Below are 26039 nucleotides of genomic sequence, written 5' to 3' on the forward strand. Positions count from 1 at the left end.
CATATGTAAAGTTAATCAACATGAAAATATTAATTGACCATGACTATTTTCTTTTCTACCCGATGTTTCTGAGAGTTTTGTGAGATTGTATGTACATTGTACAGGAACTGCGGTCCCTAGATTAATCCGTAGAATTGGCTTACACATTACACTACAGCGTTAGTCATCATTAATGCCTACAGATATTAAAAATTTACCATTTCATCCTTTGTATATGCTCCAGAAAATGCAGAAACTACATTATCCTTTTGATAAAATCATTCATAAAATTGGCTTAAAAATATACTTAGCTCTGTTCTATATATAATACCCAGTACTGGCACTACAAAACAATAAAGAAAAGGGTTGAAAAGAAGATATTTATTTACAGTTTTCATGAATCAATATTTAAACCTAAAATACACGACTAAGAGTAAGAAGAGTAGTTCAGCTGTTTTGTACTTGAGAAATATCTACACACTTCTACTACATGTATATTGTATATCTAGCGTACAGCATAAAACTGAACACTAAACAAGTCTGTACATATGTACACAATATTGGAGACAATGATGCACTTAAACTAATTTTAACAAAACAATAATAATGTCAGATAATAATTTATCTTAAAATGTTTCTTATCTCTCCAATAAAAAGAAGCGTCACAATATATACTTGGTTGTATCCTGCCTGAAGGTGATCTTTCTTGAGAAACAATTCATTTTTCCGCTCCACAATAAGTAGGGTAAAATTAAATATGAAAAATATGGAATAAACGCACTATTGACATATGAGCAATTAAGTGTATGAGGGAAAGATTGCACAGGTGCTAAACATGAAATATGTGAAAATATGGAAGATGTTCCTTTAAATAAAAAGAGATGAATAGAGGCAGTTTTACAATTCGTCTGAGAACAGGTACAGTTGTTATCATCTTGTTATCCACAGATGTTGATAAATAATATCCAGGTTGATGTGATGAGGAGAGGAGTTTAGTAAACCAGGGGGATAATGTTGGATTTAACCTTCTCAGAATAGGAGTTCCAGGCAGCTCCATACTTCCTACATATAAATCAAATAAATAATCATTGTTACAATGTTCTTTGTTTGTTGTCTAGTACGCATACAAACATACAGGGTTATTTAATAATACCACAAAAAACCTTAATGACGACCTGAGTCTCTTAAAATACAAGCCTTTACAGCAGTGCTTAGGATCCGGATCCATTGGATCCGCAAGATTTTGGCTTCCTGGATCCGGATCCAAGGGGTAAAATATCAACCAAAAACTGCAAAAAACTTTTTTACTCCTAAAACCCAAATCTGAACTTTTGAAAAAAAGAGAGATTATAAAACTTTCATTAAGTTTCAGGATAAAAATAAGCGAAAAAAATAAAACAAAAAAATTTAAAAATTATTTTTTGTTAAAAAAATTTAGTAAATCTTAAAGAAATGACCTGGATCCGGATCCATTTTTTTCCAGTGCGGATCCAGGATCCGGATCCGGATCCAATTCAAAATTAAGTGGATCATAAGCACTGCTTTACAGAGTAAATATGAGTTTTTTCTTTATATATTGGGATTTAAATCTAAACTACAAGAGTAAATCATGCTTTCATTTCTTCATGGAATCTGTATTCTGTACAGTCGTCTATGAAGCATCATTCTTTGTGAGAAACACTGAATCCCTGGTAACCGTCATAATATGAGCAGAAATTATTCAGATATTAAACCCAAACAAGTTTATCCCTTGAGCTATTCACTTGAAAATCAAAGCCAAGGGCGTTAAAAGGGCATACAACCGTGGTGGTAACCTAGTATAGAATTTACTAACTATCCTTTTCTGAGTTTGACGTTGGATGTAAATGTTGACAAAATGAAAATATGTTATGATTCTAATGTGCTAAATCAGTATCTAAGATTCTAATTTCTATGCTTTGTGAAAATTAATCCTCCAAGAAATTATATGAAAGTGCGTTTATGGAATTAATGGAACAGTCACGCTAATAATTGCTAGTAAGCAAGAAGTAATCTATATAATAAAACAAGACATTTATATATATGTTGCCTAAAGACGGCCAAACGGCAGAACAGAATGGGCTGAAATTTGTTATAGACTAAAAAAATCGTTTTTATTTTATTTTTAATCTTTTTATTTTTTGTTTTCACGGGCAACGTCCCTTTTGCTAGTATAATTATAATTCAAGAACTATTGAGTTTAATGTATGTTTAAGCCTACTAAGTACTACTACAATATAATATAGCCTATGGGTATGGAAAGTAACCTGGGATAATTACTGAGTGCAAAGGAAGCACTATTAGCGCTTACTAAACCTATTTTTAAGTAATTATATTTATTATTTCCTCTCTAATGAATTCCTAAAACTACACAGGAGGTCAAGCTTAACCTTGCACTAAACATCTTAAATAAAATATAGTTTCTATTGGATTATTGGAGGAGTTCGGTTCCTCACCAGAAAACAGTCCAAATCTTTCAGAGAAATAAAGTAAATTTTACGTTATATTGAAATTTTGTATGATTTCAATCATTTTCTATTAAAGACTGAAGAACTAAACTGTTTTGGATTCCAATGTTTAAACTAGTAAACTTGCAACTTGCTATTTTGATACATGTGCCGCGTGCGTAAAATCAACTACAAGGTCAGAAAGTCGTACCAGTAATGTTGCATAAATTTGACTTTCTTCTTGGGGGAGGGGGGGGGGGGATAAATACCCGGTTCATAATACAAATATACTTATATAAACGCCATTACAATTGTTAAAGCTCAAAAATATAGTTTTTCCCCGTAAAACATTTTTATAATAGATTATGTATTACCTTTTATTCCTCTGATTGATCTGATGAGTTCTAACAACTAGCATTAGGGTTGTCATCACCGGTAGATAATAGGGAACCAGAGCATTCAATCCTAGGGAACCAACTAAATATTGTTCAAGGTTAACTAAGTTTAATGCGTATACAGGAATACCCTCAAAGGATAAGACTGTAAAGACAACCCTGAAAGCTCTAAAAATATTACGATTTGAAGCTTTATTTTTGGTTTCTGCACTTTGATCGTATACTAAATGGTCAAGAACAGAAATATGCCAGTTTTGGCCTACACGGAAACCTGAATTTAAGAAAACGGACTGAAGAAATTCCGTACAATCGTCTCTGAGGTCTCATCCTTTGTGGGTAACCCTGTATATATATTTATAGTTTATTCAAATCAGTTGTTATATATTAGATATAATTACGCAATTTAGTCATTCCTTGACCAATCCAATATACTAGTTTTAAAAAAGATTAAGAATAATCATTTTATCCGTTTTGATGTTTTTGAATAAGATATCAACATAATATAATATAAATACCTGCTGGTAGAACCCAGGACCAGGATATAAGAATCTCTCCAAGATAATTAGGATGCCTGACTAGACCCCACCAGCCTGATACGACAAGCTTCTTGTTCCCAGCAGTAGTCAGGGTCTCCAGGTGCGCCAGCTTAGGATTATTAGGGTTCTTGGCAAACTCACATCTTTGGGTCTCACTAGATCTAAACATAATATATATATATATATATAATATATTCTAAATATATATATTTTTTCAACAAATTTTAAAAATATAAATAGCAAAAATTTTGAAATAGTTGTGTAAAGTGCAATTATGCAGTGCGCTGTGAGGACTGGTAAGTTTTTCTTGAAAAGTTATTTTACAGAAATTTTAAAATAATAAGAAAGTTTACATAAACAATCAACCATAATCTTCGATCCACAAAAAAATATCATGATATATGTTTATAAGTTGATTTAGAATATTTAGATTAATTAATCATTGAGATTTGTTATGAACATCTAAAAGTAAGGTTCCTAAAATATTAATTATGTGAGTCTAATTCTAGAAAATTACCTGAAGATAACATATCCTAGAGCGTTCATGAGTCCTATAGCAACCAGGTAGTACCAGGGTAGGACTACAACGTTGTTCACCAGGTAGGTGGTGGTCAGGGTTGGGAGGAAAGGGAAGAAGGAGTAGGAAGAGATCAAGCTTAAGCCTAGACCAGAGTTCATTGCATCGTGAGACTGGAAGAAATATTCCTCGAAGAACATGGCGTCCAGGGCGTACATAATCTAAAAATAAACAATGTTTTAGTTAAATATAATATAATATTAAAACCAGAAAATAAAAATTTATAACGAGACGTTTTTGTTTGTTTGAAGAAGAAATTCTATATTGTATGTTCTGTGCAGTGCTTAGGATCATTTTAATTTTGATGCGGATCCGGATCCGGATCCTGGATCCGCACTGGAAAAAAATGGATCCAGGTCATTTCTTGATTTACTGAATTTTGTAAACAAAAATTAATGTTCAAATTTTTCCGATTATTTTTATCCTAAAACCATTCAGAAATGAGGAAATTTTCATTCTCTCATTTTTTTCTTCAAAATTTCAGATTTGGGTTTTAGGAGTAAAAAAGTTTTTTTTGCAGTTTTTGGGCTCCTATGCACTGGTCCTGTGTATTGTGTATCTAGGTGTACCTGAAATGAAGCTGCGAGGATTAGGGTTGGAGAAACCTTGAATCCAGAACTGACAATATTATCAGTTACGAGAACAACATTCAGGACAGCTAAAGCAATCATTGAGAACCTAGATATTAGATTATTATTATAATAATATAGAATATATATAAAAAAACGTCAACTGTGACGTAAGTAAAAGAAGTTTGGATTTAAAATTACTTTATTAAGTATTTTAAATTACTTGGGCACATATTTAGAAATATGAACTGAAATATAAAGCTCTGTTGTTTTTTTAAAAACATTAAGAAGTGTACAAGACGTTTTCTAGTTGAAATCAGTTATCTATTATCATTCATCAAAATCTATTGAATTTACCTGAGTGTCTGAAGCTTGAGATCTAGACCGAAGAACCTGGGGTTCATTTCTCTACCGTTAAACAGATCCACCAGAGGGTTCCCAGTATTCCCCTTGGGGTTCAGGTTACTCTTAGCAGACCATCTTAAATATAGATTACTCTTAGCAGACCATCTTAAATATAGATTACTCTTAGCAAACCATCGTAAATATTGGTTACTCTTAGCAGACCATCTTAAATATAGATTACTCTTAGCAAACCATCGTAAATATTGGTTACTCTTAGCAGACCATCTTAAATATTGATTACTCTTAGCAGACCATTTTAAATATAGATTACTCTTTGCAGACCATCGTAAATACTGGTTACTTTTAGCAGACCATCTTAAATATTGATTACTCTTAGCATAATATCTATATACCTGGACATGATGTAGGCAACGATGGAGGAGAGGGTGGACAGGATAATACTGCTGGTCATCAGGGTGAAGTACTTCTTCTTCACGATACCCAGGGGAACCTTCATACACAACATTTTAGATTAGATAAAGATGGTCCAGGGTCAAATCATACGTCGTGAAACTTATACCGGTAAGACTGATTTTTCAGTTCATTTGATAAATTTAAATGATCATGTATTTACATATTACCTTGTAGTGTACTAGGACAGGAACCACGGCTAGGAGAGACATCAAGGTTAGGAAACCTAGAAAAAAACCATGAAATAATATTTAAATAAAAAATAATATGGCGGTAAAGGAAATGAGCTTTTGCCAAAAACTCACCTTTTAAAATCCCCATATCTTTGCAACCCGATGTTGTAGACCTTTGATATTTTAACTATGAATCTTCAAGATCAAAAAAGTCTAGGCTTGAAAATTCAAAGGTTTGTTTACACCATCAAGTTGCAAAGGTATAGAATTGCAAATTAGAAAATAAAACAAGCGCTTACCGTTCATCCTTCTGCCGTTAACAATTGCTCCAATGGGAACGAAGCTGAGAACGTCTAGGAGAAGGTTGAAGCTGAAGAGAAGAATAAAGGAATCTCGATCCAGGTAGGTTTTATAATCAGTAGAGAGGGCAGGCACACCAATCTTACATCCTGATATAGTGCAAGGTCATATCTTAGATTTTCAATAAATAATATTTACAAAATTCGAAAATTTTGGAATTAAAAATTTCGAGTGTCATCCTCACTCTGTAGTGTAAATCAAAGATTAGCAATTATGTACAGTGTACACATGTTGTTTAACTATAAGCATACACAACACCAGAAGAACAAATGTTCTAGTTTCATTTTAGTTTTAGAAATAGTTTGTTTAACAGAGCATTCAATTCAGGGGTGTTTACTTTATATTAACAAACTATTTTGACCTATATCTTTGTTAACACAAAGTTTATGAATATATATATATATATATATATATATATATACCTGACTGGCAGAGTGTATGAAGGGAGACGAGTATGGCAGGTCCCATCAGCATAAAGAGAAGAGCCCAAACCCATTCAAAGCTCCAGCCCTTCTTCTTACCTCGGGCATCAGGTAGCTCAGGGTTAGGAGCCAGCTTTATCTAGAATATAATATTCATGTTATTTGAAAAATCAAGTGCGATTTAGAAGAGTGCTTAGCTTTGGCTTCTGCTGTTTGAATTAGATCTAAAAGATTTACCTTCTCAGTCTCATCATCGCTGAATCCTTCACTGATCGCCTTGGCGGCAATCCTGGCAGATGCACGTGTAGGTGTCTCCGCCTTCAGTCCACGCTCAACCTTAGATTTCTCCACCTTCTCCACCTTAGCCTGCTCCTTCTCCTCCTTCTCCTCCTTCTCCTCTGGTTGAGCCGAATCTGTTTGGTCTGGAGATGCAACCTTCTTGGTTACTTTAACCCTAGCAGGAGATCTGCCTCGAGATTTAGATCTACCACGGGATGCTTTCTTCAGGATAACACTCTGCTGCTTGTACACATCCTTAGCCTACAAATTATACATTTCAATAGAAAGGTCTTGAACAAAGTCAATGAATTGTACTGTAAGTTATAATGATACTTACTGAATATTTCGACTAAAACTGATCTACTTGTCAGAATTCGATTTTGTTTGAATGACAAAAATAACCACAATGTCTATTTAGTAAATGTGTATGTATGTACATACAGGGTAGATCAGAACTTCTGTACATGTGTTTAATTTACCTTGATAGTATAAACAGTTCCGTTTTCATATTCAACATCATACTCATCATCATCTTCTCTAACAAAGCTGATCTAAAAATTATTAAATCAAATCGTATATTCTACTTGAGTCAGTGATTTCTTCTAACTAATATATAAATAATTTTCAAATAAAAGGCTTTCATGGCGCATCGTTTCCCTTTTCTAGTGCACTGCAGATAGCCTTACCTCTTTGTAAATCGTATTTCGTGAGTTTTTCCGTTCAATTTTTTAAAATAATAAATGTCGAGATTTTTTCCCGGGCAAAATTGTTCATCTTAAAACTTTCTATAAACCTTCCTATGGATCATATAAGTTGCCACAAAAAAATTGGCTCCAATCGGTTTTGCTGTTAAGAAGTATGCAATACCTTTGCTTTAAAGAAAAGAGATGAGCCCGGCCATCTTGCCATTACTTCGTCTCCATCCTTGAACTGCATCTCTGGCTTAGCAGGGACTGCCTAAATCATATAATTCATTAATGTATCTTCTACAGTTCAAAATTTAAGATAAATATATAATACACATTAAATAAGCTTCCATGGCGTTAGTTTTATCGCTTGTTAAGTTTAGAAGAAGATTCAAAAAACTTTAAAATATTTATAAACGTGTCAGAAAACAAAGAGTTTACTCAATGATTTGATATTAAGGGATACTTGAACCGCGTCGCTGAACCTCCCATTCATCACCGGCTCAAATCTCGGAACACTTAATGAAATTCCAGCTGAACCAACCATGATTGAACCACGTCTAGACGCAGTTCAAATTCTTTAAATTCGGCCTCTGGTTAAGTTAGATTTAAAAGCTAAACTCGAATCAAATTAAGTTTGGCTCGTGGAATCTTTATAATTATTATAATCAATGATATCTACTGTGGTCAGAATCAGTTATTGACAGAATCAACCAAATCGTGCTGATTTGAAATATATATCATATAATGTAGCTTCACAGGAAGTAAACCTTTGGGCAGAGAATATGGATAATTTATACTTTGGGGATGGTCAGTGGTCACGTGCCTTACAATTATTTAAATAAAAATCAGATCGACTTTAAAGAGTCCCAACACCTTGGCCTTTGGCTCTACATTATTTATTTAATTACACTTTTTTGTATCATTTAGACATGTACATTTCAATACTACAAAAGGAGTAATTGTCAAAATGTTGTTTAGAAGTATGGAAATATGAATTGATTTAGTTGTTGATATGATGATCTTAACGAATGCAAGATTTTGAGATAATACAGGGTGTGGAAATTAATTATAACTTTAATTAATCGTGGAATTAGCGATACTAATCTTTTAGCAAAATTGAAACACGATAAGTATGCTTTGAAATTATAATAATTTTTTTTATATAGGACTTATGTTTAAGTTTGTATGCACTGGATTTGTCAACAATTATAATATAATTTTCATAAAACTTAATTTGTTTTGGGATACAAATATTGATATCTTCTATTTGCTTTACGACCATNTCCATATAGTCAAACTTCAACAGTTTGATGAAGTATACCCTCATTCTAAATATCTGATTGACAGCCCAATTATGCCCACATATGGTCAACTATACTAGCTAATTATTATTCGCTATATCCGAGAAAATGTAAATGTGTTTGGATGCCCTGGAATACAGAAATAGATACAAAACCATTCTCACCTTTTTGGTAGATTTAGGTGTCTTTGGTGTCTTGGGGGAGGCTACAGGCTCTGCTCTTCCCCTTGACCTGGAACGTGTTGACCGACGCGGCATTGTCCTTTCTTCCTGCACAAACATTTTGTTAGTACTATTATTAAGATATGAATTTTGCGGATTTTCCTACTCGGTTTCGTGGATTTCAAAGTTTTGACATTTAACGAGTATACTCACATATTCTCACTGTTTGTTTTTATAAAACGTGTAAACTCTAAGATAAGAAAAAACTACTGAAATATACACAAACTCAGACTTCTTTCGTAGCCATGGCTACAAACATAACGATAAACAAGTTTAACTTTCTCAATCTTTTTGTCCGAACTTTATTTATCTGCATTATCAAAAATAAATTTAATGGGGAAAACGAAAGATATGAAATCCCAATTTTAAATTAGAATATAAAAATACTGCTACATGTATGTTTGGTTTTTGTTTTGCTTGACAATGAGTCTGAAATTTAAAATGTCATTCTTCTCTAAGATTGTTGAAAGTTGTATTCTTGAATAAATAAACAATAAAGATTGACACACCCAGAATTCGCAAATATATGTTAACAGGAGTAAATGTTTTGCTATATTCTCCCGGCCCCCCCCCTCCTTAAAAAAATAACTTTCCCCATTACTATCATCTACATTTTCAAATGCTGTTCTTAATTTTTGAGACAATAAATTAATGTATCGATATATTTAACCTATCTAAAAATCGCACAATTCGTTCCCTACCAAAATATGAAGGTGGTTTCGAATGTTTGTTGTTTGAAATCATTGGAATTTATTGAGAAACGACATTTTTAACAATGTTTTAACCGAAAATGTGGAGAGTAACTACATGGTATTTCAGATTCATAATAAAATAAAGAATTTTAAATATTTTTTTGTTAAGGTGTTTATTTTCCTGATAAGCCTAAAATCTATCAGGTTAGTTTTGCGTGACTTGAATCAACAAATTAAAGTACCCCCCCCCCCCCCCCTCCTGCCAACAAGTGCAATAAAGAGAAACTATACCGGGGGAGAAATGAAGGGATGATTTAACTGAAGAATATGCTGGGATTATATAGTGCTCTGGACGCGGTCAAAAGAGGCACATGTAGGTGACGTCATTAGTATGCCAGCATGTGGGATTTAAATTTCTTTCGGGGGGTCAAATATTGAGGTAAAGTACACCCCCCCCTCTCTAGTAGTAAACCTAATCTAATTCATCTTTACAGTTTACAGACAGAGTAGCTTTGAGCAAATCATCAGCCCCCTCCCCCCTCCCTCACTGTGCCACCCCACCCTCCCTCAATCATAAATTTACTATTTAAGTCTCATCATTGACCCCCCCCCCTTCCACCCACCCAACTACACAGGAAGCAGGAGTGCATGAATGCTATTGTGCACCATAAAGATATTAACCAAAAATAGATATCATTATTTCTCTGAAGCCAAGACAGAGAGACGATGTTTTATTTTGTTACGAATGTAAGTTCTTAAACATTTTCCTTATTTTTGTAAACTTACATACAATTTTACTACAAAGTTTCAGAAAAGCTGAAAATTGAGACAAAAAGTGCTTTCGTTTTCCCATGATTTCCCATCTTAATATTGTAGCAAATAAACAACGAAATTATTCAGCCCCAAACCACTATTTGACAGCAATATTATGATTAAAAGTAACATTTTCATTAACTAATGAAAAAATGAATAAAACTAAGCTAAATATATTTACATATATACAAAGTTTAAATGATCAATGGTAGCTTAGTATTTGCACGTATGATATGTATTTAACAAGTGAATATCAATGTTTACATATAAAATTCAAATCCAAGCACTATTTGCCTGAAGCCAGGTTGGTGGCCTAGCTTTAAATTACATACTATGAAAGTGATAGAAGAAGAATAAATATAAATCAAAGATATATCGACTATGATGCCAAATACGCATTCTGTTCAACGAAATAATTCATTCCCATATTTTTTTTATTATCAATTGTTAGAATTAAGAATTTCAAAAGTTGAACATAAAACAATCAAACAAAACGAATTTAACTCCATAAAAAATAAAATGCATATCAAGTTATATGGCCAAATTTTTAGAATCTAAATTAAACTTACAAATCTGTCTTTTGTGATAAAAGTATTTCCTCAATTTAATTTTTCCCCTGTCGTAAAAATTGTAAACAAAAGATGTTTTAGATTTTTATCATTTATTAAGAGCTGTACAGTTTAAAAAATATATTAAAAGAAAGATGTTTTATTTTTCTTTAATTAAAAAATTTTTACATAGTATGACTTATTGGCTGATATTTCCTTTTTCTTAATTTTTGATAATCAGTATTTCCGTTCATGAAAAATAAATGGATAAAGACCCAGTAGCTGAATATTGTATATTTTATGAATTGTATTAAGATTAAGACTGTAGTGAATACGTTTTACCCCCCCCCCCCATTAAAACCAGTTTAACAGCCCGCCCCCCGGCCCCACTAACTACGCGTCGGTCAATTTAGCCTCCCCCCCCCACCGAACTGGGTTTTGCGCCGCCTTTTGCGGTCATTCATGGAAAACAAAGAGAACATGAGGGTCAGGGGGAGGTATACCGCGAAATTGAATTTTATTTTTTAAATTGTTTTAGGTTTTAACAAATATCTGTATAGACTGTATTAAAGTGATTTATTTGCTCGAACGGAAAAGTATCGCGATTTCACGACAGGGCAACACACGATTTACCAATGATTCATTTAACACCCTTACAAATCCCTTAACACTTGTCTTTAATATGATTTCTTACAAAAGGAATTGAAGTTTTGCCACAAATTCTGATTTTCTAATTTTCAATCCAATGTCGTAGACCTGAGATATTTCAAACTATGAATTCTGTTAGATCAAGTGGTCTATGTTTGAAAGGTTTACACCGTATAAAGAGATTAGAAAATTTAAGTTTGTGGAAAAGATTTAATTTCTTTTAACAAGGTGTTAGGGTCGCTAAGATGATACAGATAAAATACTTTTACCGAGAAGGTAAATGGGGTTAGGAACGTCATAGTTGGAACTTGGAGAAAGTCGCCGGTCATGAAAAAATATTGGGATGGGGTTGCGTGGAGGGGTGTGTGTGTGTGTGTGCGGGGAGGGTGATGTGTAATAGATTGATGGCGTATACACGGAGGGGGGGAGTGCAGAAGTCCTCAATTGGTAATCTACTCAATTGGTGATCACCATCTCAATTGCTAATCAGACTAAAAAAGGGTAACATTAAATCGTTTATTTCTTAGAAATAAGACCATATTGACCTCTGTTAATGGCCCTATGGTGTACACTATTCTTAAAGCCCTATGGTGTACATATTGTTAAAGCTTTCTTTATTGCTCCTCAGTTTCGAAAATAAATCATAAGTTTGCCACATGAAGCGCTAATAAGAAAATTACGTTTTTGAACCTTTGATAGATAGAAATTACTTTGGTCGGGGTGAGGTAATTTTAAGTAAACAGGCCAGACCTTATAGTATCTATAGTAGTAGCTATAACTATCAACTTGACATTCTCAAAATGTGCTCATTACAGTATTTACCATCAAGCTCTCTTCTTAAGATGTGGAATAACCTGCCTCTTGACTTAAAAAGAAGCAACTCTCTAAGTATAATTAAAAATAGACTACAAAATTCTCTTTTAGAAAATTATAGGACAATGTGTTATAAACCGAATTGCTATTCATGTAAAACTAATTAGATATGTTTTAATATGCTTTGATATTTGTTGTGTACATGTCTGAAAATTACTTTAAACTCTAGTTATTCGAATTTATGTATAAACTATTTTGCATATGATAAATTCGCACCCTGATCTCTAATCGTTCTCCTTAAATCTATTTAATTGAAACATTTTGTTATTATTACTAACATTAGGTGGAAAAAATAATCAAAACAGCCAAGAGCTATTTTCCACTTAATTGCTTTATACTTGTACTGTTAATATAATCATCAATTTTGTGATTGTAAACTCTATCTGTATACAGATACATTTATTTTAGCAATAAACGTTATCTTATCTTATCTTATCTTAACTCCAATCATGAAATGCAGTCATTAAATTGGCGAATTGGATCTAAGATTCATATTTTTTTCTAGCGCTTCATGTGGCGTACTTATAGATTTATTTTCGAAACTGAGGAGCAATAAGGAAAGCTTTAACAATATTGTACACCATAGGGCCATTAACAGAGGTCAATATGGTCTTATTTCTATGAAATAAACGGTTTAATGTTAACTTTTTTATTTCTAATTACCAATTGAGGAGCGGGAATGCCGCAAAACACCTTTGGGTGGCGGTGATTATCATTTGAGGACTTCTGCAGTAATTTACACGTAATTTACTCCGCAGGCTAGGGCGTGGTGGTGTTTGAAGGGTGGGGGGAGAAAGCTTGGTCAAATCATGCAATTTACTAGTATATGAAATATTAGGCGCAATTATCATTACACCCACTCCCCCCTCCCACACCTTCCTAACTAATAGTTTACTCATTCTTTAAAAAATAAAGTAAACAAAGCTACGCTTACGAGTTTACTAAATAAGAAAAAGGATTAACATTTTTTTAACAGGGGTACTTTTGGACGGCATTCCATACTTTAATACATTCTATTTGTTATATATTATCTTTCAAAACTGCATTTACCAAACACTTTCAAATTTTTTTCTTAAGAGAAAGAAGGTAAAATTTAAAATAATTGAATTAGAAATTTTAAAAATAATGGCTAAATCTTTTGATTATAATCTTGAAGCGGCGATCTAATCTGGACATAAAAATGATCTAATCTGGACATAAAAATGATCTAATCTGGACATAAAAATGGTCAAAATTATGCCAGACGATTTCAATTTAACATAAAATTTACTTTTGTTTGATGTGACGTGAACCTATGATTTTATGAAACTTTTATTTGAGATAACAGATTACATACTTTTTTTGGAAAAGCTATTTTATATAAAAATAGGGTTTAAAATACTTCTATTCGACAAAAGAAACTATTCTCACTATTGTAACACATACTATAGTTATTCCACATAAATCTGACCAATTCTTTGAACGTTTAGCTTAAAGTGTTTAATGTTATAAGTAAAAGTAAATTGAAGTAGATATAATTTTAATTTAAAATTATATCTACTTCAATTTTTAATATAAATAAACAATAAATAACTAAGTTTGCTATTATTAGAAAATATTATTAAAATCAAAATTTAATGATTGAAAAGTTACTGATCAATTTGAATTACCGAGAATATAATGCGAAGATTTATAATACAAAATTGTAAAACTAAAATGGCAGTGTAAAAGATATAATAATTTTTGTTAAAAATTACAAATAGAACAATAAGTATAAACATTTTAACGAATTACACTTTTTATAACGAGAATTTGTTAACAAAAACAATATTGATTTTATAAAATTCCTGTAACAAATAAGATCATGATAATTTAAACAATAATCATAGACCGCGGAGAAACAAAGCTAACATTTACAAGAAAAATATTTTAGATTTTATAAAAAAAATACGTTTTCAACATTAAAAAAGTCTTCAGTTTCTCAAAAGAATCATTTCTAAATTGTTGAGTGACATTGTTCACAGGTCAACAACCGGTCTATTTTGACAACAAAGTTTCAAAACAATAATAACAACAATAATACAGAATCAGTTTGCACAAAATGTAAACAATAGACATCAGTGTACATTCGAATGCAGTTGGGGAACGTTGTTAACGCGAGAAAAAAACTAAAAATAGGTAAAACTTTAACTTACTTTTCACTCTCTTTGATTTTTCAAACAACTCTCCGAAAGAGACGCTAAAGACTAAATGAAAACTGGTTTCTTATTGGATCACGTCTAAGTGCCGGCCTGTGATTGGCTGTTCTTCAAATATAGTGAAAATTACGGTTTACGCCCGCTAGGTTCGCTAGTATTGCTGAGGGAGGCCATGACTCGGTCCGCCCAGAGATACCCACAGATTTTCCGTTAATAAAGAGGTTTCGTGAGTCAGGTTATTTAAATATAAATAATTTCCCCTTGGCCGTTTTCTCGGTCTTTTGTTTTATGAACCATTCCTATTTTCTTTACCCTAGCAGCCTGGAGTAAGCCAAATTTACTAAACTAGGGTTCGCTCTCATATTTCTGGTAATAATTTCTAATTTTCATGCACTTTTAATCTGCAGAAATCAATTAATAAAAAATTTGTTTTTGTTATTTTTGGTTCACGGTAGATTTAATTTTTTTTTAAAGAAATTATCAAACTTAGTCGATGATGCTGAAAAAAATTTCCTGCAGCGGCGCCTTTTAAATTTTAACTTAAGTTAATATTTTTTATATGATCATAATTCCAAATCTTGCAACACGTCTTCCGACGTTCCACGCTGCTCGAGGTTTTGACATAAAATTCACGTACTGTGTTAAAAAATCCAGGGGGGGGGGGTTACAAGTTTCGGTGCGCTTCGCGCACTTAATAATTCAATTATACCCCCCCCTGGAAAATATCATAAGCCGCGCCTGAATCATAGATTTTTTTTCTGTATTTTTGTTCATACATGCAGTAAACGATCTTATATTTGGGGGCCGATTAAAGACATTTTTAACCTAAACCTTTTCGGGGGGGGGGGACCCAGTAGATTTATTTCTGTGTACGCCCATGGATACAATAATTCTAAAACTTTAACTTTATTTTGGTTGAATTACAAAGAAAGCTTAAAATTGCTTTGTTTTTTATTTAACTCTTTAATAACATTTTTGTACATGGTTAGGAATGGTTTACTTTGACAAGGTTACATTTTTTCCATATATTACTGTTTGGTATAATAAATTATTACCACGTCCTATTTATGTTTTGCCATGTAAACAAATCCAAATTCAAGATTTTTGGAAATTAAAACAAATTTGACATATTTTAAAAAAAATTGGTAAGTTTGTTTTTCGAACATATACTATTTTTTTTGCAAAAAAATATAGTTTTGAAGGTTTTTTTTGCAAATATGTTTAACCTTTTAACGGAAATGTTTAGATATTGGAAAATACAGTCGTTTGTTGCATGGAATTTTGTTTGGGAACAAAAGTTTTTAAATAAAATGCATTTTTTTGCACCAAACATTTTTATTTTGTGTACGTGATTGCTGTACACTAGTGTACATTGTACGTAATGGAATGTCATGATGTTACAAAAAGTTTTATTGACGCATCCTAGACTTTCTGAACATGTACTTAAATTACATTTTAACATTTTTACACAATTAATGATTTTTACAAAATCTAAATTTTCTAAAAGCTCTATAAACTCTATACATAGAGGAAATATGAATATTTTTAACACTAGAAATACAATTTTATAACATTATGGAAAATTGGAACAAAAATAGGAAAAATCCTAAAATTATTTTCATGGATGCAGGCCCTGTATACTAGACAAGGGAAAAGAGATAAACTTTTAATTGAGAAACGTAAAAAGATTTGTATAAATTCACAATGTAGAAAAGGGTACATTCACTTTATAGCTTTGGGCAGTGCAGAATTTAAATTATTAAAAAATTTTTTTTGGTTTAATATGTAATAGCATGGACATTTTTTGTTATTGAAATGCCAAAATATCGCTATTTTAACAGTGATTTTTCACTTTATACAAATAAAGATCTATTTTTATTAGAAGAACCAAAAAATTAGTGCAAACTTTAATCTGTAATTTTACATTTTTTTCAAACTCTTCTTCTGATTGCCCGTCTTTTATCGATCACAAGTTCCATTAAATATTAGAAATCTTAAAAAAAACTTTCACCGGAATAAAAAATGAGAAGAATTGTTTGAGCTCAATCATGTTGACATGAAATTCACAATTTAAACAAAATATTTTTATCCTACAAAATAAAAACATTTTTATAATAAAGGATGATCTAGCAAGGTTAATATTTAAAGGATTTAGATATTAAATATTTTTAAACTTATTTTGTTTAGAAATTGTTTAATTCAGGGCTCAATTTTACTCAGAAGATTTTCATGAAACAATTTTCACTTTTCCTAAGCATTAAGAATCAAGATCTTTTAATGCTGATACTCACTTAAATACAGAAATGCATTCTTATAACCTCTGAAGTATTTAATTTCACTGTTTAGTGTTCACTGTTCATTATTCAATGTTAATTATTCACTGTTCATTATTCAATGTTAATTATTCACTGCTCATTATTCTCTGTTCAGTCGTTAAAAATGTTTGAATTTCGCTCCATATTTCTGAGACGGTTCAACTCTCGTTCGCGCTCCCGGTCATATTGATTCTCTCCCTGTCGACCCAGTCTGAAAAAAAATAATATATTAAAAAACGTTTTTTGACATGATGATGATTTAAGTCATTTTTCTTTTTCTTTTTTTTCCTTATCTTGTCTATGGGTAGCTACCATGAACTGACATCTTGACATGAACCTTACCTTATTTATCTATGGTTAGATGACTTGAACCTTACCTTAACTTGTCTTTTTTTGATATTTTTTAATGTCGTCTTTGTCACTGTAAACGCCGTTAATACTGCAATAGACAGTTAACGGCTGTGCCATTAACGATTTCTTAAACCGTTAATAAAATATTTGTTCGGCACTTAACGCTGTTAAAGCTGTTAACACTGCAACTGACCGTTAAGGACTGTGCCATTAACCATATCATTCACCGTTAACGCCTTTAATTCTGTAATAACGGTACCATTAGCGGCTACAGCCACTATCGGTTGTTGAAAATTTTTTGTTAACGCCAATGATAAATTGAGATAGTTAACCAACAGTAATAAAAAAACGGAAATACTGAAACGAACGTTCTGTTCTTACCTTACCTTATCTTTTCTATGGTTAGCTGAGATGAAATTTACCTTATCTTATCCATGGTTAACTGACTTAAACCTTACCTTATCTTTAGGTAGCTGACATAAACCTTGCCTTATCTTATGTCCGGGTAGCTTACATAAAACTTATCTTTTATATGGAGAGCTTGACATGAACCTTATTTTTTCTTATTAATGGTAAGGTGACATGAACTTTACCTTATCTAATATATGAGAAGTTGATATGAACCTTACCTTATTTAACAAGGGGTAATGGCCAGCTGACATAAACCTTTCTTATCTTATCTATAGTTACATAACATGAAACTTTCCTTATCTTACTTATGGATAGATGAAATGAACAATACCTTATCTTATGTATAGGTAGCTGACATGAACCTTACCTTATCTTTAGATAGCTGTCACACTAATTAATTTATTTGATCTATGGGTATTGGGTAGTTGACATGAACCTATCATATCTTATCTATGGTTAGCTGACATGAAAATTACCTTATCTTATCTATGGGGAGCTGACATGAAACTTACCTTATCTATCTATGGATAGCTGGCATGAAGATTACCTTATCTTATCTCTGGGTAGTTTACATCAACCTAGATTATCTTATCTATGGTTAGCTGACATGAAACTTACCTTATCTTGTCTATGGGGAGCTGACAGAAACCTATCTCATATTATCTATGGTTAGCTGACATGAAACTTACCTTATCTTGTCAATGGGGAGCTGACATGAACTAAGATAAACAGTGACATTTCCTCTCCATGACCCTCTCCAAGGAAGATTAGATGCCCCGGCTCGTCCTTGAATAATAGATCTCAAAACAACTGTCGGAAAACACATTTAACACCTCAAATCCTCGTTGCTTAAATAAGGCGAGTGGTTCCATTCCCATAAAACTGAGATAAGAAGACGACATTTAAGAAATCTTTTGTGTGTTTGATGCTGGTATATGAAGCAAAATGTCTTAACAATAGCTTAAATAAACTTATTTTAATCAATTTGTATGGGTAGATTTGCACTGGCCAGTTGCTGGTTTCATGTTCATTGGGCCAATTGAAATATTAAATAGCTGTTTTCCTATTCCACAGTTTAATGGTTCACACCTTAAGAAATAAAAACTAGTGTACTCTTCGTTCCTGATTCACGGGAAAAAAATACGGCATTTGGTCAAACGGCGTCTTAAATAGAAGTATTTCCAAATTTCGACTTTTGAAAGGTTACAATTGACAGGTTAACAGGGTTACAATGTTAGAACAAAGCTGTAGGATAAAGGGAGTGAAGAAATATCGATAAATCTGAAATATTTGAGGTTTAGACTTCTAGATATATGCAAATCAGGGCTGTTGCTAGGGGGAGTTTAAGCAAGATTGCACTCTTGCATAATGCAAATTCAAGATATGCAATATCTATGCAAAAATTCTGTGACACTAAACTTAGATTCGAAACTTTAAATCTTTCGGTAAAAATAATTAAAAGATTAACATGAAAGAGATTAATATTATCTTGAAATTTTAGTTTAAGCTACTTTTATCTTATCTAATGCTTTTTAAAAATCATATTTTCAAAATTATATTTGAAGGAAACATTACTTAAAGTATACTTTACTATTCAATTCTAGTTAAAGGGTCTACCCGCCCCGCCATGTGTCGATTTACATTTACTATTCATTATTCAAGGTTCGGTCAGGTTAGGATAGATAGATTTAATATAGTAATTATGTCATTTTGTTCATTTGAAATAGGAGGGGAGGTGGGGTGGGGGGGGGGGAGTAGATGCTGAAAAATTACTTTGTTTACAATTGACGTAAAGTGAGTGAAAAAACTATATATTTAAGGTCAACTCCCCCGAGGGAAAAGAGAAGTAGTAAATTTTCAGAAGATTTTGAAAAGGAATAAAATGTTTTTGATTTAATTACGTTTTAAAATATCTTAATACTTTTAAGTTCTGATGATTAAATCTTCATGGTGTTTATGACTACAAAACAGATAATCAAGGTAGATACTTTTTTCCCAAAACTATTCTTATGATGAGAATATATGATATTTAAAATGGTAGTGTACTGTACTTTTCATAAGTAATGTACTAATTAATTCAAGAGTATATGTGCAGAGAGAGGTTTATTTAAATCAGATTTTATGCTTTTCTTTTAAAGGAACTGAGTAATTGCCACAAACTGAGATTTTTAAGTATTATGTTTAGAACCCGATGTCGTAGGCCTTTTGTATTTCTAAATTTGAATTTATTTAGATCCAAAAGTCTAGTTTGAATTATCAAATTTTTACACCATCCGGTTGAAAAGATATAAGAGACTATAAAATTTGAGCTTGTGGCAAAAACACAGTTTCTTTCATCATTAAAAAATCTCTTTCAGAAAGTTTTAAGTTTGTTAGAAAGTTGTTTTCTTCATGATAATGATAATGGATTATTACAGAATCTTCATATTTCTTTTTAAATAAATAAAACAGGTGATTACCTTGAGAATGAAAGGGCCCACTTTCAAACAATGATTTTGAATCTCCTATACTCCATCCGTAGAAGTTTTCCCCATAATAATGTGCGTTCCAGTAGATGTATCTCTTCTCTTTACCCCAACCACCGTTTATTCTTTCATAAACTACTTGCTGAAAACAAAATATATTTCATTATAAAGATCAACTTTAATTCTTTAATTTGCTTTTTACAATATTTTATATAATAAAGTTCTTCGCTCATATATAGTTATAGTTAGCTATAGCTGGCCAAACAACTGTACCAAATGGACTAAACTTTTTTTGAGGGAACCCTCAGTACCCCGGGGGTAACATAGGCTAAACATTTTTTTTCAAAAATAAATTTTTTTTTCTTTCAAAATTCGAAATTTCTTTCCACGGGCAACGCTGAGCACTTCAGCTAGTATGTTATAATCAATACTTCACGTATCCAGTCATCTATTTATATATATTATTTAATGATCTTGGGACCGAATTTAATGAATTTGAGGTACGTCGCTGAATTACCTATAACTACCGGTTCAAATTTGAACCACTGATTCAAAGTTAAAGTTTAAGGAAGGATTTTAAAGTGAACCCGGTGGTATGCGGTTGTGTTAAAGATACACGTTAACTGTTATCTTTACAATATGGATTTTTTCTATATAATAAATCTCTTTGCAGTCGTCGCTCATGTATTGTAATTTATATATATATATTTACATGTTAGACAAACAGCTAGACTAAATTGGTTATCATTTTTTGAGGGAACCAATAAATTAGAATTTTTTCTTCAAAACTTATTTTTCAAAAATCGAGATTTTTTTCCAGATTCGATTTTTATTTTTACGGGCAACGCCGGGTACTTTAGCTAGTTTTTAATAAATGGCATAAGTTGGTTAAAGTCGTAACTTTTGTGTGGTTAATCCCTTGAAAAATCTGTGTTGTTGTGGTCCAATGGATTATGTTAATTCATAAGTTCCGCCTTGCCCAGGTTTAAATATTTTATTCATGATCATAGTTACTTGCGCTTTACCCGTGCTTGGTATCAAATCATGACTTTAGTTAGAGTGCCCGACGTTACCATTGGAAATTCAATAATGTCTGTTCCTCAAATTTTTGGGGACACCTTCCAAAATATGTTGTTGTTAATATTATGGCCATACAAAGTTGGTTAGGGTTAAAATATTAATTATTTTAATAACTGTTCCTTATCGGCCGCAAAGTTTGGAGAAAGTTACAAATCCATTTGGATGCAATACAGTTGGTGTAGTTTTTGGGAGAAATGTAACCATGAAAAAAATGTAAAATTGTTGCTGGTCTATGAACCCCTATTCATAATCTTTGGTTGGCTCTTGTTGCTTTAATGGTATTATTGTGTATGTATTGCAAGGTTGGACTCTTGTTGCTTTAATGGTATTATTGTGTATGTATTGCAAGATTGGATTCTTGTTGCTTTAGTTGTATCGTTGTGTATGTATTAGGTTCGACAGGAATGAATATATTTATTTAGGACAGAACAGTGATTGATTAAACGCTGTACGTAGAAAATATCACTTATTGTAATTTATTATAAAAGCTGAATATTGATCTTAAAATTAAACTACAGGGTGTCCCTGTAATTCTGAAAATTTCTAAGCCATAGTGTTAAAGAATGAAATATGATGTAGGTTACTTTTTTTATAACTGAATTCACTTCTTTCTTCAACAGGTGGTAAAAACGACCCACAATTTTTGCATGCATTATTCAACTCTTTCTATTATGAAAGGAATTGAGTGTTTGCAAAAAACTGTAATTTTTAATCTCTATATCTTTGAAACACAATGTGTAGACCTCCGATATTTCAAACTACAAATTCTGACAGATCAAATGATTTAAGTTTGAAATATCAAAGATTTCAACTATCAGGCCACAAAGATATAGGCATTAGACTGAATTCCTTTGTCTGAAACTCTTGAAAGTATTTCGGACGGATTGACTTTAAACTTAAAGAGTTATAACTCTAAGGAAAAGAACATCAACAAAGTTTTAAAACACTGAGGTAGCTCTTAACCTTGGCTATTGTTCTTCTTGGAAAAAAAGCTATTGCTGACCCACTACCCAAAGCTTAGTGAAACTGCGCATAAAACGTTTTATAGAAATATTGGTATATGGGAATTGAATTTTTCTGTAGATTTTTTTTATATATTCTAATTATTTATATTACTGTTGCTGACATCTTTTTACAGATTGGGAAGATTCCAAAACTGGCAAAGAAAAAGTTTTTTATTAAATTGTCAGAATTAATTGGACACCCTGTACATAACTGTACATTATACAATTAGAAACAATATCTAGGGCTAATGTCTCGAATGGACTGTCAACATTATTTCACGTGACACTTTTTTTAAAAGAATTTCATGTCCGGTTCATATCGGACACCTTTAATTTTCAAGGCAGGGTCGCATATCGTTGGTCTTTGATTTCACCGCGCTAACTCACTTTAGTAGCTCTAAACATGTGTATTATAAATCTATAAAGCACTTGTTCTTAGCTTTAGTTTTTTTAAGAAGTAATTGGCAAAATTCTCATAAGTTTTTTCAGAAGTCTCTACAGTGTACATGTAGCATCAATGGAAATAAAACATCGACAGTCTAATTAAATCATTTCTACATTTTGTGTTAAATAAAAAAGAATAAATCAAATGTAAAAAGGAATGAAGGAGCGGGTATTTTGGTTGAGATGTACCATGTTTATCTATACTCCGTGACTAATGAAATGTAAATCTATGGCTGGGATTGTATCTGTAGACTGAAGATGAAGGGGGGGGGGGGGTATTTTGGTTGAGATGTTATGTACTATGTTTATCTATACTCCATGACTAATGAAATGTAAATCTATGGCTTGGATTGTATCTGTAGACTGAAGATGAAGGGGGGGGGGAGAGAAAACATTTACATTGTTATTTTCCCTTTGTGATTCTATTCTATTCTTGTGTTACAGGGTAAACCACCAATACCGATGTGCCAACATTGCTGCCACAGAAAATTTGGTTCTGAATTTTTAAACCTAGACTTTAAGAACTTATGGATGGAACGTGTTCTCCATCTTAAGTAATTCAACAAAGCGTAATTACTAATTTATGTAAAACAAAAAAACAACTAAATATATTGTATTGAATATAGATTGGCAGTTCATTTCTTGACCTGAAAGCTAAGAAAGTAAATAGATAAAAACATCTGTGGATGAGCAAATATAAATATGAGTTTGAACTTTGAACTTGATGCTCGCACATATATTCCTATAGGGGGTAAAATACTGCACATATGCATTTTTAGACTTCCGGAATTATCTTTGTACTGCTTTTATTTGTAAGAATTTGAAGTAATAAATCTAGGACACTCTGTATTCCATTCTATTTACTAGATAACAAAAGAACATTTAGCAAGGAACTTTATTACTTGTTTTGCCTTTTTTGTTATTTTATATAGATTTACCTTACTGTCCCATATACTGGTTTATTTACCTTACTGTCCCATATACTGGTTTATTTACCTGACTGTCCCATATACTGGTTTATTTATCTTACTGTCCAATATACTGGTTTATTTACCTTACTGTCCCATATACTGGTTTGGTTTGAGATTGTGTAAAGACCGTTACAATCAGCATATCCTGCTCCAGTAACATTTAGTACCCTAAATATGGAAATATATTGAAAAGAAATAAAAATATTGATATTTTTGTTGATTTTTAAACGCATCGTATTTTCAGAAATACTAGTCCTTTAGAGGCCATTGCACCCTCTTTCTAGAAATTTTTCCAAATGTCCGTGTTTTTCATCACTAAGCATTTTTTCACATAAACAATAAAAAATGTCAACAACTCTTTTTATGTAACATTAATTAATTGTTTCGAGTTTTATTGATACATATATTAGCTTAGTAGTATTAAGGTTTGGATTAACAGATTAGGAAAAGTTTTCTATCTTGACAGAAAGGAAGGATAAGAGAATGGCTAACTAGCTTAAAACTTGCTAACTCAAGATTCTGGTAGGGGAAGTACACTGATTCAGGTCTAAATAGCCTGAAATTCGCTAACTCGACACCTGCCGGGGGGAAACCTTCCTCTCGAGATTTAACACGAAAAGAGAAGAGAAAATATAGTTTTCTCGTTTCATTTTATATTTTAAATACAGACAAAAGGATAGAGTATAATTCTAACTTTATTTCCACATAACAGTGTTCTACGTAATTAGTTTTAAAACTCACTACTTCCATTTTTACTTCTTGTTTCAAAAGTTTTCAGGAGGAAAGGAAAGTTGTGTTAAAGATTTCATTATAGGAAGATTGATAGAAATGGGAAGAAGTTTGGATTATTACACTTTAGAATTGGAAGTATGAATGGGAAATGATAATTATAGTAGACATTTGGTCAAAAGAGAAGTATGGATGCAATGATGAAAAGAAATCATAGTTTTAATAACACTGTGTAAAGGAAGTGTAGTCTACAATACTGATGGGAAGTAGGAATTAGATTTTTGAACGGAAAAAGATTATAGATTAAAAGATTGTCTAGAACATGAAAAGTAAGAGTGGATGAAAAGTGAATTCTAAGAGGATCTAAATGTCACCAACTAACCTGCTATTAGAGCAGACTGAACAGTTTGTAGTTGTAAGGTTGGTTTGTTGCATCCTTACAACACATCTTCCACCACCATCCTCTACAGGTTCCTCTCGACCCTTCTGCAGGTAGTTGTAGTACTCACCGGGGATACCAAACCCAATCTAGATATTATACAATTCGTGATTACAAGGTTTACCAAACCCAATCTAGATATTATACAATCCGTGATTACAAGGTTTACTTGATATTATAATCCGTGATTACAAGGTTTACCAAACCCAATCTAGATATTAAACAATTCGTGAATACAAGGTTTTACCAAACCTAATCTAGATATTAAACAATTCGTGAATACAAGGTTTACCAAACCCAATTTAGATATTATACAATCCGTGATTACAAGGTTTACCAAAGCCAATCTAGATATTAAAAAATCCGTAACTACAAGGTTTGCCAAACCCAATCTAGATATTATACAATCCGTAATTACAAGGTTTAGCGACCCCAATCTAGATATTATAAATCCGTAACTACAAGGTTTTCCAAACCCAATCTAGATATTATACAATCCGTAACTACAAGGTTTACCAAACCCAATCTAGATAAAATACATTCCGTAACTACAAGGTTTGCCAAACCCAATCTAGATATTATACAATCCGTGATTACAAGGTTTACCAAACCCAATCTTGATATTATACAATCCGTGATTACAAGGTTTACCAAACCCAATCTAGATATTATACAATCCGTGATTACAAGGTTTACAAAACCCAATCTAGATATTATACAATCCGTGATTACAAGGTTTACCAAACCCAATCTTGATATTACACAATCCGTGATTACAAGGACTACTAAACCCAATTAAGAGATTATTTTACAATCCAAGATTACAAAGTTTACCAAACCCAATCTGGGCTAAATGTTTATCATGCTGAACTATTACTCCACTCACCTGGGCAAAATGTTCATCACGCTGATCTATCACTCCACTAACCTGGGCTAAATGTCCATCACGCTGAACTATTGTTCCACTAACCTGGGCTAAATGTCCATCACGCTGAACTATTGCTCCACTAACCTGGGCTAAATGTCCATCACTCTGAACTATTGCTCCACTAACCTGGGATAAATGTCCATCACGCTGAACTATTGCTCCTACAACTACTCCTCCTAGGAAACCAATGCTGAGACTAACCAGACAGAGGATAAGACTCCAACACACCTTCGTCCCAGAACTAAATATTATCATCATTATTATTCTAATTATTCATAGAAATATGATTATTGTTATTTTCTAAATATTATTATTATTTCTGTTATTATACATAAACATATAATTATTGTTTTTTTTTCATAATTTTTT

General features: G+C 32.1%; 2 protein-coding genes across 3 annotated transcripts in view; both read right to left on the reverse strand.

Moving 5' to 3' along the window:
* Positions 1-345: 345 nt before the first annotated feature.
* Positions 346-14628, reverse strand: LOC111710111 (delta(14)-sterol reductase). 2 transcript variants are annotated; one of them, XM_023484152.1, is made up of 15 exons: positions 14531-14628; positions 8726-8830; positions 7439-7528; positions 7051-7122; positions 6530-6832; positions 6293-6431; positions 5810-5959; positions 5508-5563; positions 5280-5377; positions 4879-5001; positions 4522-4630; positions 3893-4113; positions 3355-3536; positions 2819-2909; positions 346-1041 (listed from the first exon to the last, which is right to left on the reverse strand). In XM_023484152.1, the coding sequence occupies exons 2-15, from the start codon at positions 8816-8818 to the stop codon at positions 972-974; spliced, it is 1797 nt and encodes a 598-aa protein (XP_023339920.1). In that variant the 5' UTR covers positions 8819-8830; positions 14531-14628; the 3' UTR covers positions 346-971. The 2 variants fall into 2 exon arrangements, with proteins under 2 accessions (XP_023339920.1, XP_023339913.1); XM_023484145.1 differs by having other exon boundaries at positions 2819-2921.
* An 838-nt stretch (positions 14629-15466) lies between these two features.
* The window catches only part of LOC111710193 (uncharacterized), a 31151-nt gene continuing 20578 nt past the window's right edge, over positions 15467-26039 (reverse strand). The window contains exons 8-13 of the mRNA XM_023484256.1: positions 25797-25911; positions 24686-24831; positions 23658-23742; positions 20070-20217; positions 18300-18396; positions 15467-17059 (exon numbers count right to left, since the gene is read on the reverse strand). Coding sequence (XP_023340024.1) covers positions 16960-17059; positions 18300-18396; positions 20070-20217; positions 23658-23742; positions 24686-24831; positions 25797-25911 — 691 coding nt within the window. The 3' untranslated portion in view covers positions 15467-16959. The remainder of the gene's footprint in view (positions 17060-18299; positions 18397-20069; positions 20218-23657; positions 23743-24685; positions 24832-25796; positions 25912-26039) is intronic.

The sequence above is a fragment of the Eurytemora carolleeae genome, unplaced genomic scaffold (genome assembly GCF_000591075.1).
Source record: "Eurytemora carolleeae unplaced genomic scaffold, Eaff_2.0 scaffold136, whole genome shotgun sequence".
NCBI lineage: Eukaryota > Metazoa > Arthropoda > Copepoda > Calanoida > Temoridae > Eurytemora > Eurytemora carolleeae.

Bases quoted from the DNA above. Each gene is read 5' to 3' on its own strand.
- LOC111710111 (XM_023484145.1), bottom strand. From the start codon at position 8,818: ATGCCGCGTCGGTCAACACGTTCCAGGTCAAGGGGAAGAGCAGAGCCT. The intron at 6,432-6,529 runs GTAAATCTTTTA...ATTATATTCTAG, and splicing joins GCGATGATGAGACTGAGAAG to ATAAAGCTGGCTCCTAACCC. The intron at 5,378-5,507 runs GTAATATGTAAA...TTGTGTATGAAG, and splicing joins CTGTCCTAGTACACTACAAG to GTTCCCCTGGGTATCGTGAA.